The sequence below is a fragment of the Xyrauchen texanus genome, chromosome 39 (genome assembly GCF_025860055.1).
Source record: "Xyrauchen texanus isolate HMW12.3.18 chromosome 39, RBS_HiC_50CHRs, whole genome shotgun sequence".
NCBI lineage: Eukaryota > Metazoa > Chordata > Actinopteri > Cypriniformes > Catostomidae > Xyrauchen > Xyrauchen texanus.
The window spans coordinates 8,880,450-8,894,690 of NC_068314.1; the positions used below are offsets into that span (position 1 = coordinate 8,880,450).

The 14,241-nt window shown below is 41.9% G+C and overlaps 1 protein-coding gene across 3 annotated transcripts in view; it reads left to right on the forward strand.

Annotated features, from left to right (window-relative positions):
• The first annotated feature begins 315 nt into the window (after positions 1-315).
• Positions 316-14,241, forward strand: part of LOC127632743 (zinc finger and BTB domain-containing protein 40-like) — a 50,330-nt gene continuing 36,404 nt past the window's right edge. For all 3 annotated transcript variants that reach the window (XM_052111492.1, XM_052111494.1, XM_052111493.1), the window contains exons 1-6: positions 316-686; positions 2,043-2,546; positions 7,541-7,662; positions 7,762-7,957; positions 8,863-9,002; positions 11,396-11,567. In XM_052111492.1, the coding sequence (XP_051967452.1) occupies positions 2,051-2,546; positions 7,541-7,662; positions 7,762-7,957; positions 8,863-9,002; positions 11,396-11,567 (1,126 nt within the window). In that variant the 5' untranslated portion in view covers positions 316-686; positions 2,043-2,050. The remainder of the gene's footprint in view (positions 687-2,042; positions 2,547-7,540; positions 7,663-7,761; positions 7,958-8,862; positions 9,003-11,395; positions 11,568-14,241) is intronic.

The following is a 14,241-nucleotide window of genomic DNA, read 5'->3' on the forward strand; positions in this document are numbered from 1 at the left end:
GTGGAGCAAGTAGAATTTTGATACACATCTAAGAATTATAATTTGGGATTATTTTTCATATTTATGATTTTGCTTATTAATTTTGTGTCCTGTCATTTGTTCAACATTAGTCAAACACTATTTAGAATATACTAAATAATAGAGGGAGGGGGGTTATAGATGAACAATTGTGTGTTTCTAATAATTCGTTCAAAACTTTCCCGGAAACCAGCTGTAGTACCGCAAATGGTCGTGTCTAGAAAGGAACCCTTGAAGTGGAATGTCTCGACTCTCGCGAGACTTGCATTTGCTACATCTAGGCTAGGTATAGTCAGGGTTTGGTTTATAGGTGGTAGGTCTTCTGTGGGACTCAGAATAAAAACAATAAACGCAGTGTTCGCTCGCGACACATCCTAGTTCGAGGGCTCCCGTCTAGGCACGACCACGGTTGCGTGCTAAACGGCGTTAATAATGCCTTCACAAGGCACTTCGACGCGAGAATACCCATGACCTTTATTTTTTCAATGGAGGATAAAGTCTTCGAAGGGAATAAGGTGCAGGGATGATCATCTTGAATGAAACGCACCCTGTCTGCAATCTGTACGCGCATGCGTAGTGTCGCCGTGGTTAGGCCTCGTTTTCAAAACGCACCGGAATGTGTCCTTCGAAGGAGTTTAAATAAAGAGCCGGATAATTTGAATTTAAAGGTAAATAGGAAGTGTGGAGAGCTTTCTGTGGTGCATGAGACGTAAAAAATTGTCCAAAATCTTCTACCATTTGTGCTTTTTACGTGTTTTTTTTATTATTTTATTTATGTTAGCTATAGATAGCATGTCAGGGTAACTGGACGTTGAAATGTCACCCCATTACACGTTTTTATGGTATAACATGTATCTGAATCGTTCTGGTTTATGGTATAACATGTATCTGAATCGTTCTGGTTGACTTGTTTTGTTGTATGAATGGAGGTAAAAATCATCTAACCTTAATTTAAAACTACTTCCTAAATTAATATCTATTATGCAAAACAATTTGCAGTGTTTTCCTATCTTAGGCCTGGAATAAACAGCCTAAATGTTTCCCCATTCCCCTTCATTTAAAATGACAAATTTCAAGAACTGTGCTTGTTTTCATTGTGAATGTTTAAATAATTAGATGCATTCAGGGCTATCATGACATAACAAGAAGTGTTATTTCTATGTTCACTGTGCATGAGCAGGATTTTATTTTAATGCAAGCTTGCACATTTTCTTGACCACAAAACGAAAAAATAAAGTGTTATTTTCAGTTATGTCTTCCTCAAAATGTGCCCATCAGGGCCACAATTAACTCCTTAGACAGTGAGTGGACGCATAACATACCAATATTCAGCTTGGTGCTCAACTGATAATATTTGATTCTTAAATCGTTACATATGGCCCCTGTTAGTCTTGAATATTTATATAATTTGTAATCATCCATTTGCCTTTTCTAGTACATTTAAAATGGTAGTGTCACAAATGTTCCATGTAATCAATTTGTATGAGGGCATTTAAGCTGCATGCACAAAAAAAAAAAAAAAATACAACTTTTGCTAAATAATATTTGCAGGGTTCCTACAGTCCTGGCAAAATTTAAAATTGTGATTTCCAGGAATGGAAATTAATAAAATCCTAAGAAGTCATGGACATTTCTAGAGCCAATTTCTAGTAATGATCAGCTTTAACATATTCCATTGACTAGAAATTGCTCTTTGTGATGCAATCTTAAAAAAAAAAAAAAAAGACTTATCTGGTTATAAACAACTGGAAAATGAAATGAATTGGTTAAAATGAATGGAAACCCTGTATTTATAGAATGTTACATCGCAGGACATTTTTATATGTATTTTCAAAGTACTCAACTTTCCAAGTATTTCATGTCACCTACCCATGTGTCTCATTTGCTGTCATTAAATTGCATTGTTTTGTGTGTGTATATACAATTTGTACATTTCTCTCCATGTATTGGCATCAGCCATGTAGTTTGACCACTATAAAAATATTAAAAAAAATATATATTTTCATCTTGTCCCACCTTTCCAGGTACAGGGATGGAGCTCCCAAACTACAGCCGACAGCTCATGCAACAGCTGCATGCGTTACGTAAAGAAAATCAGTTTTGCGACTGTTCCGTCCTGGTGGGTGTAACCCCTCACCCTGCTCACAAAATTATTCTGGCTGCCTCCAGCATGTTATTCAAGTCTGCTCTAGAGAGCTCAGACAGCATCTCCATTGACACAGATTTACTGTCCTCTCAAGAGTTCTCATGTCTTCTCAACATGGTGTATACTGCTAAACTGCCTCCCGGAAAACACAACTTCACCCGACTCATAGCTGCTGCAGACAGCTTGCAGATGTTTGATGTGGCTGTTGGTTGCAAGAATATTCTCACCGACCTTATGAATCAAACTGCTGAGACTGTAGATGCTGAGACAGAGTCAATGGACTGTCAAGTTATAAAACATGACAGTTTTATTGGGAGTTCAGTGAACTTAAAGGAATCATCTTTATTGGTACAGCTGAAAAGGGGCGAGAAGAATTTTCAGGGTAAAAGAGAACTTTCAGATGACTGCACATCATAGGAATGTTTCGGGTTCAATACAAATGAAGCATTATTGATAGCATTTGTGGCATAATATTTATTAACACATGTGGTGATGGGGGCATGGGGCGACATCTGTGGGGAGCGAGGCCAAGAGTGTCAGTGAAGTAAGGGTTGGCACCTGTGGGAAATCAGCTCTAATAGCTGTTTTGTGTTTGCAGTGAGAGCATAGAGTGATTTAAAGGGCGATCCAGACTGCCGGAGGGGAGAGTGAGCCGAGCCTGCACTTGTGTGTGTGTGTGGGCATCATTCGCGTGTACAGATAAGATACCTTTTGAGTTTGATTCGCTGTCTCCTTGAGAGAGTAAAAGAACCTTGTCATAGTGGTGCCGAAAGGGGGGGGGCTTCAGCTGTAACTCCAGCAGAAGCAGGACCTCGTAAGACCCAAGCAAAGATGACACCTCAGGACGACCTGAAGGCCTTCATGGAGCTCTTAGAGCACACAGCCAGAGCCCTGAAGTTGCTGAGCTCACAGTGGGTTGTCCATCTGCTACTGCTGCTGTTGGGAAGCCCAACTCGCAGCCCACCAACTTCCGGTGGCCAACCTCCTGAAGTATTCCGATTTGAGGAAAGCCATCCTGCAGCATCGGCAGCAGTTCTGCACGGTGGCTCTGAGCAAGGTCAGCCACCCATTCACCTTCACACAACAGCACCCCGACGCCTGCCGGCCGTGGTTGGTGGCTGAAACGGAGGGCGATGCATACAAAGTCATCAACATCATGGTACTGGAGCAGTTCGTCTCCCAGCTGCCGACGGGGACTGCGGAGTGCGTCCAGTGCCTCCATCCAGCATCGCTGGAGGAGGCGATCCAGCTGGCTGAGGAACATATAGCAGTGTATCCAGGGGACATTCATCCTGCTGGTCTCCCCTAACCCACTCCACTTTCCCTCACAGTCTGGTGAATCCGCTGCCGCAGGTGTGGGCGTGAAGTCTGGGCCGGTCTGCTGGAGCTGCGGATGTCCTGGGCATTTCCAGGACTGATGCCCCGCGATGAAGTTGGACACATTGGTCGGGGTCCTTGACACACCACAGGCCGCACCTGATCGAGGATACCAAGCATACTGGATACCTGCAAGTATAAGGGGGGTTCATATCAAGACTTGGTGGATTCAGGTTGTAATAAAACCTCCATTCACCAAAGCTTAATTCAATCCGAGGATTTGGATACAAGCCGACGGGTGAAGGTAAGGTGTGTGCATGGGGATATTCACGATTACCCATTAGTGACGGTCATCAGTCTATTTCGGGGACAAAAGCATAGTGTAGAGGCTGCGTTTAGTCCCCGCCTCACCCATCCAGTAAACTTGTGTATGAATTGGCTGGCATTTACTGATTTATTGAGGGAAGTCTGTGTGGATGGGTAACACTCCTGTAACAGAGTGTCTAGGTGTGTGGTTTGGGATGCACTGGCTGGGGAGGCAGAGACGGGCCACTTTGCCAGCCCTTAGAGGATTCCCTGCAGGAGATTTCCCTCTGGAGCAGATGAGAGACGAGACCCTTAGGCATGCCTTTGATCAAGTGAAAGTGATTGATGGTCAGCATCTCCAGACAGACATTGCACTCACATATGCATATTTTTCAAATATCAAGGATTGGTTGTATCGAGTGACATAGGATGCTCAGAAAAAGGAAAATGCAGCCCAGTTGTTAGTACTGAAGAGCCATTGGGAAATGTTATTCCAGACAGCTCATTGTAACCCGATGGGGGGTCACTTAGGGCAGGAAAAAACACTGAACCATCGAATGGCCTGTTTCTATTGGCTGGGCATTCACAGGGATGATCGCAGATGGTGTTCAACATGCCGTGCATGTCAGCTGGTGAATCCACCGTCCACCCCAAGAGCGCCATTGTGCCTCCTTCACTTGATCGAGGACCCCTTTGAATTAATTGGCATGGACCTCGCCATTAGAGTGGACGGCACACGGCCATCGCTTTGTTTTGGTTCTGGTGGACTACGCAACGCGATATCCGGAAGCAGTGCCGTGAATGTCATCTGGTGAATTCACCGTCCACCCCAAGAGTGCCATTGTGCCTCCTTCACTTGATCGAGGTCCCCTTCGAACTAATTGGCATGGGCCTCGCCATTAAAGCAGACGGCACACGTGTATCGCTTTGTTTTGTTTCTGGTGGACTACGCAACGCAATATCCAGAAGCAGTGCCTCTGCGCAACATATTTGCACATGGTGATGTGGAGGCACTATTCAGAATAATCTCCCGAGTGGGGATTCTGAAAATAAATACTCACTGATCAGGGCACAACGTTTATGTCACGAACACGACACAAACTGTACAAATAATTGGGGATTAAATCGATTTGGACCAGCATTTACCATCCCCAAATAGATGGCTTTGTTGAATGATTTAATCAGACACTAAAATATCTGTGTGGCATGGCGGAGGGCGGGGCCGGGTCGCGATTATACACACCATGTCCCTTATCAGGCTAATCAAGCCTCCGAGAGGGATAAAGGCCGACTGCAGAGTATTGTGCGGGAGAGAGAGATAGTTTACGGACATGTCCGTCATGTGTGTTTGTGTCTTCTGTTTAAGTTTTAGAAACTTTTATTATTTATATTGAAAAGCCGGTTCTCGCCTCCTTTCCATCAAACGTCTTTACACTGGTGCCGAAACCCGGGAAGGAGGAGGGATACGCCAAAGTAGATTTCTCGCCACTACCGTCCACCCCAACGGAGCAGCCGCTGCCATCTGCTGGGGGACGAGGAGCCCGACCGCGAGGGGAGAAGGGGCTCCTAACCGATCAGGGCCGCTGCCAGGGGCAGAGGAGTCCCCTACCAGCCGCTGAAACGCGCCGGGGTCTGAGACCACCGAGCGGGGAGGGGCTCACTGCCAACCGCCTGGAGCGGGAGAACCACTGTCAGGGGCGGGGGAGACCCCTTCTGTTCCCCAAGAACGCAGCGAGGCGTTCCGTCCGCCAGGGGCTGGAGGTCTGCCTCCGATCTGCCTGAAGAGGCGCGGCTGTCGTCCGTTAGAGGGTGGAGGAGTGGCCGAGGAACAAGCTACGGCATATCAGAGAACTGGCGAGTAAGTGTTTTTTTTTTTATCTCTCTCTCTCTCTCACTGCCGCTCTGTGTTGGCCTTTTCCCTCTCGCTTAAATGTGTTTTTTTTTGGGGGGGGTACTACACTGTTACAGGAAGTATCCCCCCTATTTAATTATTTCTGTTTCCCTCCCCTTGTCCGCTCCCTCGTCCAGGTAGACAGGGATGACATGTTGGCAGACGAGGCAAAAGGCATGCCATTTGAGGACCATTTGAGGTCAAACGGCGGGTTGAGGAATTCAATTTAGAGGAGAAACGAATGGATAGAGGTGGAGCATGTCAGATTTACAACCTCAATCTCCTAAAACCACAGAGAGGCGGTCCCTGCAATGTTGGTTCCAGAGAGAGAGAGAAGCTTGGACCAGAGGTGAACTTAAAAGCCACCGATCGAGTCACCCCGGTCACTTGTGGAGACCTCCTCTCACCGTCACAAGTCATGGAGGTTGCATTGAGAATTCTCGGATGTGTTCTCGCCTCTTCCCGTCGGTCTCATAGAGCACCATATTGAAATGACCTCAGGGGTAGCGGTACACAGTCTTCCCTACCGATTACCTGAACACAAAAATAAAAAGTGGTTCAGGAAGAATTAAAGGCCATACTAGATATGGGGGTAATAGAAGAATCCCACAGTGACAGTCTGGCTCTGTGTGGATTGTAAAAAAGTCAATGCGGTGTCTAAATTTGATGCGTATCCAATGCCTCGTATTGATGAACTGCTCGAGCGGTAAGGCACGGCTGGCTTTTATTCAAAACTAGATTTGAAAAGGGGATATTGGCAGATCCCCTTAACTCCCAGGTCCCATGAAAAAAAAGAATTTTTGGCTTACTTGTCACCAATCCTTTCCATTCGGGGGCCCCCAGCTACATTTCATCGGCTCATGGACAGAATCCTCAGACCAAATGCTGCATACGCCGCTGCCCTGTCCCTGAATGTCGACAAAACAAAATAGATGGTTGTTGACTTTAGGAGAGCACAAGGTGAACACTCTCCGCTGAACATCGACGGCTCTGTTGAGATCGTCAAGATTACCAAATTCTTTGGTGTTCACCTGGCGGAGAACCTCACCTGGTCCCTCATCACCAGCTCTATCACCAAGAAAGCCCAGCAGCGTCTCTACTTTCTTCGAAGGCTGAGGATATGCACATGTCCCACCCCCCATCCTCACTACATTCTCTAGAGGGACTGTTGAGAGCATCCTGAGCAGCCGCATCACTGCCTGGTTTGGGACTTGCACCGTTTCAGACCGCAAAGCCCTGCAGAGGATAGTGAGGACAGCTGAGAAGATCATCGGGGGTCTCTCTTCCCTCCATCAAAGACATTTACACAAAACACTGCATCCGCAAAGCAACCAGCATTGTGGACGACCCCACACACCCCTCACACAAACTCTTTACCCTCCTGCCATCTGGCAAGAGGTACCGAAGCATTCGGGCCCTCACGGCCAGTCTGTGTAACAGCTTCTTCCCCCAAGCTATCAGACTCCTCAATACTCAGAGTCTGGTTTGACACACACACACACACACATGAGTTGCACTTTAATTACTGCATGTGTGTGTGTGTGGACATGTATAATATTTCCATCTTATTGCTGTGCTTTTTAAACTGTGAGTGTTTTATGTTTTTATGGACTAGCCCCATGGACTTTCATTGTAAGTCCCTTACTGTAACTGCGTTTTTTGCTTCTTTCTTTCTTTTTTCTTAAAAAGGGACAAGTTTATTTTCTGGGTTAATTAACATTATGCCACAAATTCTGTCTATTGAGCTTAAACTTTATTGAACCTGGAACATTCCTGTAAGGGTCAATATTTATGTTTTATGATCCCTCGATTAATAATTTTTTTTTATATATATCTTTAATTGTGTTTCTGCTTGTGTTCAGAGGATCGTGCAATTGAGTTGATATCTCATAATCAAGCTGGAATAAAAAAGATCCTACAAAGTGTACAGCCATGTGTTAAGGTTCTTGAGACTTGGGACAAAATCCCTGTGGAGGAACGACAGGTAAAATAGAGATACAATAGGAAAACATTTTATTTTTATTGCAAATATGTTTAATCTTTTGTGATATTAGACTTAAATCTAAACTTTATTCTTCTACAGGTCATGTTAGAGAGTTTTAAAGGCAATCCATCAGAAGACGAGGTGTACCAGCGGTTGTTGAGTTTTGTCAAAGATGAGCGAGTTCTGTCAGCTCAAACAGTCCATACATTGATAGACCAGATAAAACAGCAGCAAAATGCTGGTCCTGGATCAGTCAGGAAGCACCAGGGAGAAGAGAGCTACCTCAAGGAAAAAGGTAAACTGACCTGCAAATGGGAAGTGTTGCATGACAGGACACTTAAAGCATAATAACTTTAAATCCTATCAATGGTGCTGACCATTAAGTCTTGATCTTGTGATCTTGAGGTCTTGAGACCTCTCGAGATCATAAACGTAGACTTAATCTAGGGTTCTAGCATTAGTCTGCTGTAACACAGTTCAATGGAAAGAAGGTGGCGAGAACCGGCTTAACAATATAAATAATATTTTAATAATAAACTTAAGCAAAAAGACAAACACACACAGGTGTCGGGCATCTGCCCTTTCACTCTCTCTATCGCACTGCCATCTCCGGTCGCCTTTATCCCTCTCGGGATTAATCAGCCTAATTAGGGGCTGGGTGTCCGGAATCACAGCCCACCCTCCACCCTGCCACATTCCTCCCTCGTTCTATCAGGCCAGAGAGCCCCAGGCATGACGTACATCGCCACCACTCCCTCTTCTCCAGCCCCGTCTGCCGGCAGATCATCCCCATCTTCCAGGATCTGGGAGGGGACAAGGGGAGGGAAACAACAATATATTTTTTTTAAATGCGGTACTTACACACTGTAGCAGTGATAATACCAACCAAAAACACAATAATAATATTTAAAAGAAAGGGAAAGGCCAACGTGGTGTGGCAGCGGGAGAGAGAGAGAGGAAAAAAAAGGCAGACGCTCGACTGCTGCCACATCTGCATACGGCTGTTAGGGGGTCTGATATTAATCTGGGGCTTGGAGGGTCTGGTCTCAACTCCAACTCTGGTTCAGCATTTCAAGTCATTTATTTGGAGAAGTATTAACTTTCAAAGATCATATGTCAAATATTTTATATAGAATTTGCCAGATTGTGAGTAAATTGTTCAATATTTCTCTACCTTTCATGCAATTTGTTATGCCAAAGGTCCTGCTGGTGGTGTTTGGTTGTCTGGTGGACTTTTAGACCATGTATCAAAGCTAACTCACCACCTCTCCAGTGTCAACAACCTCTCAGAGCTTTTGACTAAGGCAGTAAATGACTGTAAAAATGAAGTTGAAAAAGAGGTATGTTCTTCTCCCTGTTTTTGCATGACGGATGCCATAAAGCTTAAAGTCCAGTTCATTATATTGTTTAAAAGGGATTAAATGCAAACTGTCATTTACATGTTGCGTTCTACGTTTTACTGCAGTTTCCTGATGAAATGAACACTAGAGGCGCTGCAACATCAGTGCATTTATTTCACTTTCACACAAATTATGACTGCAATGTCTGATTATGACCTTATAAATATTTATGTTTTGCTCTACTACTCACAAACTGCTATGTTATTACAGTTGAAGTCAGAAGTTTACATACACTTAGGTTGAAGTCATTAAAACAAATGTTTAACCTCTCCACATATTTAATATTTAATCTACTTTGTGCATGACACAAGTAATTTTTCCAACAGTTTTTTACAGACAGATTGTGTAATATTGACTCTATTACAATTCCAGTGGGTCAAAAGTTTACATACACCAAGTAAACTGTGCCTTTAAGCATCTTGTAAAATTCCAGAAAATTATGTCAAGCCTTTAGACAATTAGACAATTAGCTTCTGATAGGAGGTGTACTGAATTGGATTTGTGGATTTATTTTAAGGCCTACCTTCAAACTCAAAAACATTTTGTGGACCTCCACAAGTCTGGTTCATCCTTGGGGGTAATTTCAAAATGCCTGAGGGTACCACGTTCATCTGCACAAACAGTAGTACGCAAGTATAAACACCATGGGACCACTCAGCCATCATACTGCTCAGGAAGGAGATGCATTCTGTCTCCTAGAGATGAATGTAGTTTGGTGCGAATAGTGCAAATCAATCCCAGAACAACAGCAAAGGACCTTGTGAAGATACTGGAGAAAACAGGTAGAAAAGTATCTGTATCCACTGTAAAACAAGTCCTAAATCGGCATAACCTGAAAGGCTGCTCTGCAAGGAAGAAGCAAATACTGCAAAACTGCCATAAAAATGATAGACTACACTTTGCAAAAGCACATGGGCACTAAGATTTTACTTTTTGGAGAAATATCCTTTGGTCTGATGACACAAAATTCTAACTTTTTGGCCACAATGTCCATCGTTATGTTTAGAGGAAAAAGGGTGAGGCTTGCAAGCTGAAGAACACTATCCCAACCGTGATGTATGGGATGGCCGCATCATGTTGTGGGGATGCTTTGCTGCAGGAGGGACTGGTGCACTTCACAAAATAGATGGCATCATGAGGAAGGAAAATTATGTGGATATATTGAAGCAACATCTCAAGACATCAGCCATGAAGTTAAAGCTTGGTTGCAAATGGGTCTTCCAAATGGACAATAACCCCAAGCATAACTCCAAATTTGTGGCAAAATGGCTTAAGGACAACAAAGTCAGGGTATTGCAGTGGCCATAACAAAGCCCTGACCTCAATCCGATAGAAAATGTGTTGGCAGAACTGAAAAAGTATGTGTGAGCAAGCAGGCATACAAACCTGACTCGGTTACACCAGTTCAGTCTGGAGGAATGGGCCAAAATTCCAGCAACTTATTGTGAGAAGCTTGTAGAAAGCTACCCAAAAAGTTTGACCCAAGTTAAACTATTTAAAGGCAATGCTACAAAATTATAACAAAGTTTATGTAAAATTCTGACCTACTGGGAATGTGATGAAAGAAATAAAAGCTGAAATAAATAATTCTCTACTATTATTCTGACATTTTACATTAAAATAAAGTAGTGATCCTAACTAACCTAAGACAGGGAATTTGTTCTACAATTAAATGTCAGGAATTGTGAAAACTGTGTTTTAATGTATTTGGCTAAGGTGTATGTTAACTTCTGACTTCAGCTATATATCAAAACACATTATTTGAAAAATGATACATTTTAAAGCTTGTATTACAGACTGACCAACATTTACACACTTATTCCAATGTGATGAGCTTCTGCAGTAGCTCACCTGATAGAATTTGCAGGCCGCAGTTCGAGCCCAGCCAAGCCTTTGAGCTAACACGTGAGATATGTGTCATAGAAGTGACACGAAATGATGTGGTTGCTTCAGAAATGTGTTTTTCATATCGCATTTGCTTTTTCTACACGGTTATTTTTAGGTTTTGGTTTAGGGTAAGGACATCTGATTTGTTCACCTCTCATTTGCATTTAGAACACTATTTGTTAGATTTAAGATTGATTTATTGATTTTTATTATAGGAATGATTTACTCATTAAAACCTCCATCTAATATTTACCTTTAAAACCTTGTCTGATCTCGACACCATTTCACTCGCTTTTGGCACCCCTCGCTGGACATTTCACTAGAAAAACTGCAGCGAAACGTGTAATGAAGCACGTTATTTCATTTAGCAAAAATGTTGCCACGGCCACATAATATTCATGATATCAGGCTGACTTTTTTCTTCATATGTGTCTGCTCCTCTGAAGGTTGTGCTGGATTGCTGTAGTGCTCCATCTTCTATGGAGGTGGTAGAGAGGTTGATATGTAAACTCAGAGAGACAAGCATTAGTGAACAAACACTTCTAATGCTGCTTCATGTGGTCAATGGAAGCTCCTCAGATCTGACTCAACCATTGGAGATGCTGAAAGACACAAGAGGTATGCAGTGTCCATATATTTATGGGTGTTTCTTCAACTTTGGGCACTTAAAGAAAGCACTGTGGATTTCTGGAAAGTAAAGTCTAATTAAAAAGAAAATCTCAATTGTTTTTTTACATTTGTCTACTAACAATGTTGAGCAGTACCATCAGAGTCTCATAGAATGATTGCAACTAAAACTACATTTTTGCAAACTGACTTTTACATGCCCCATTGAACGTTTCATTGCAGTTTCCTGGTGAAATTAACACTGGAGTCTCTTCAACAACTGTCCATTTTATTCACTTTCACACAAATCAAGAGTTCAATGTCTGATTATGACTTTATAAACATGAATTTTTCACTCTTTTACTTACACACTGCTATATTATGACTAGGGATGCTCAGATCCGATATCTGGATCAGTATCGGCTCGGATACTGAAGCTTTTCCGATACTATGTGTTAGTCATGTTCGTTACTGTCAAGCTCCAAATATGACATAAAAGAATACCAAAAAAACATTAAAGCAGTTCATATGACTTTTGTATTCAAAGCCACTTGATGTGCGATAGCTCTGTGAATCACAAAGGCTGTGTTTTTAACAAGTAAACATATACAAACTCACGCACAGGCTGGTGATGGACTCGCAGATATTTTTAGCCTTCACAGCAGTGTGCAATATTTGAGCACTACTCAAGAACAGCATCTCAGATGTAGATGCTCAATAGTTCGTTTCACTTATAATATCCATTTAGAATGGCACCAGAGGTGCATTTTAACAGAATTTGAATAAGAAGTGAATTAAACTACTGTGAACTTGCCTACAAACAGACACATACAGGACTTCCTGAAGAGTTTAGAATGTCAGAATAAAAGCGTAAGGGTTTAAAAAGTGCACGATTTTAATAAATTATTGTTATATTTAAAATTCAATAATAATAATATTCATAACAATTTATTTTTATTATTATTATTGTCATCATTAGTATTTGTTTACAATTTATAACAATATTTAAGTTGAATGGGTTCCAAAAAATAACTGTGAATGAAAAGTGGACTGATGTCTTATAACTAAATTTAACAAAAACGAGATCTGAATCCTTTAAAGTCCAGATGCATGTTGAAACATTTTTGGAAATAAAGGCAAAAATACTGGTTTCTTTTCTACTGAAGACTTGAAGACTGGAATTACTGTTAATTTTGCTGCTACATTATCCAGTATACTAGTTAATAATAAAGTGTTTCTTTATAAGCTATGCATTTATTTTGAAATAATGTGTAGTTAGAGGTTTGTGTTTCTTTACATATTAAAGTGTACTCCCAATTATTTCCATACAATAATGTAAAGATATTCTAAACTGATTATGCAAAACATAACACTGGTATCGGCTTGGGATCGGTATCGGCGATATTGAGATTTCCGATATCGGATGAGGAAAAGTGGTATCGGTGCATCCATAGTTATGACATCTAAACGCTTTTACTATAACGCATAGTTTAAAGAAAACGACACATTTTAACTCTTGTATTACAGACCCACTTACAATTACACACTTATTCTGATGTGATTAACTTCTGCAGTGGCTCACCTGATAGAGTGTTGTACTTTTTCCTCACCAGACCATGGTTTGAGTCCAGTCAAACATGCAAGCTGACATGTCAGATGAAAGTGTCACACAAAAAAAACATTAAAGGACATAGTTGCTTCAGACAATTTTATTTTCCTTTCGCATTTCCTTTTTCAGTTTGGTTTAGGTGTTGGTTTGTTCACCACTCAATTGCTTTTAGAACACTATTGATTAGGTTTAGGTTGAAGTTTTAGGGAGGTATATTTTACTCATTAAAACCTCTATCTAATATTCACCTTAAAAACCTCATCTTAAAACTATTAATATTTAACTCGCTTTTGCCACCTCCTGCTGCACTTTTCACTGGAAAACTGCAGCGAAATGTGTAATGATGCACGTAATTTAGTTTAGCAGACTTGAAAATGTTCATGACAACAGGCTGGTGCATCACAGGACGTGATTCCCAATCATGTTCAAAAGTGTTGGGTGTCATTTCCATCACATTTCAAATTCAGTATTTGTGTTTAATAGAATTCTGTTTTTTTGGTGGAATTGACAGTGATGGAAATGACATTAGCCCGTCTCCATTGCCTTGCTAAGGCTTATTTCATAGCTAACATTTTATGTCTTAAATATGATTAAATAATATTTTCAAACTTTTTGCATAACTTGGAAAAATTACAGCTTGATTGGAAATGATGGCCAGTAAAAATATCCTGCTCACAAATTAAATTGACCTTTAATTAGGGCCCAAGCACAAAGTGCGTAGGACCCTATTGTTTTCGTTAGGATTATTATTATTAGGGCCCAAGCCTTGAAAAGGCAAGGCCCTATTGTTTTCGTTAGGATTATTAGGGCCCAAGCCTTGAAAAGGCAAGGCCCTATTGTTTTCGTTAGAATTGTATTTTTCTTACGACTATTCGGGCACTTTTGGGGCTCTTAACGTGCTCGAAAACTCTGGAAACTTTGCACATGGGTCAGAACCCGCGGCCATTAGGGACGGGCTGAAGCTAGTACCGGGGCGTGGCAGGGGGGCTCGACGGCGCCCCCTGGAAAGGGGTCCGAAAACTTGGTCCATAAATCAAACACGCTTGCATGTAATAATATGAAACTCGGTACACATAT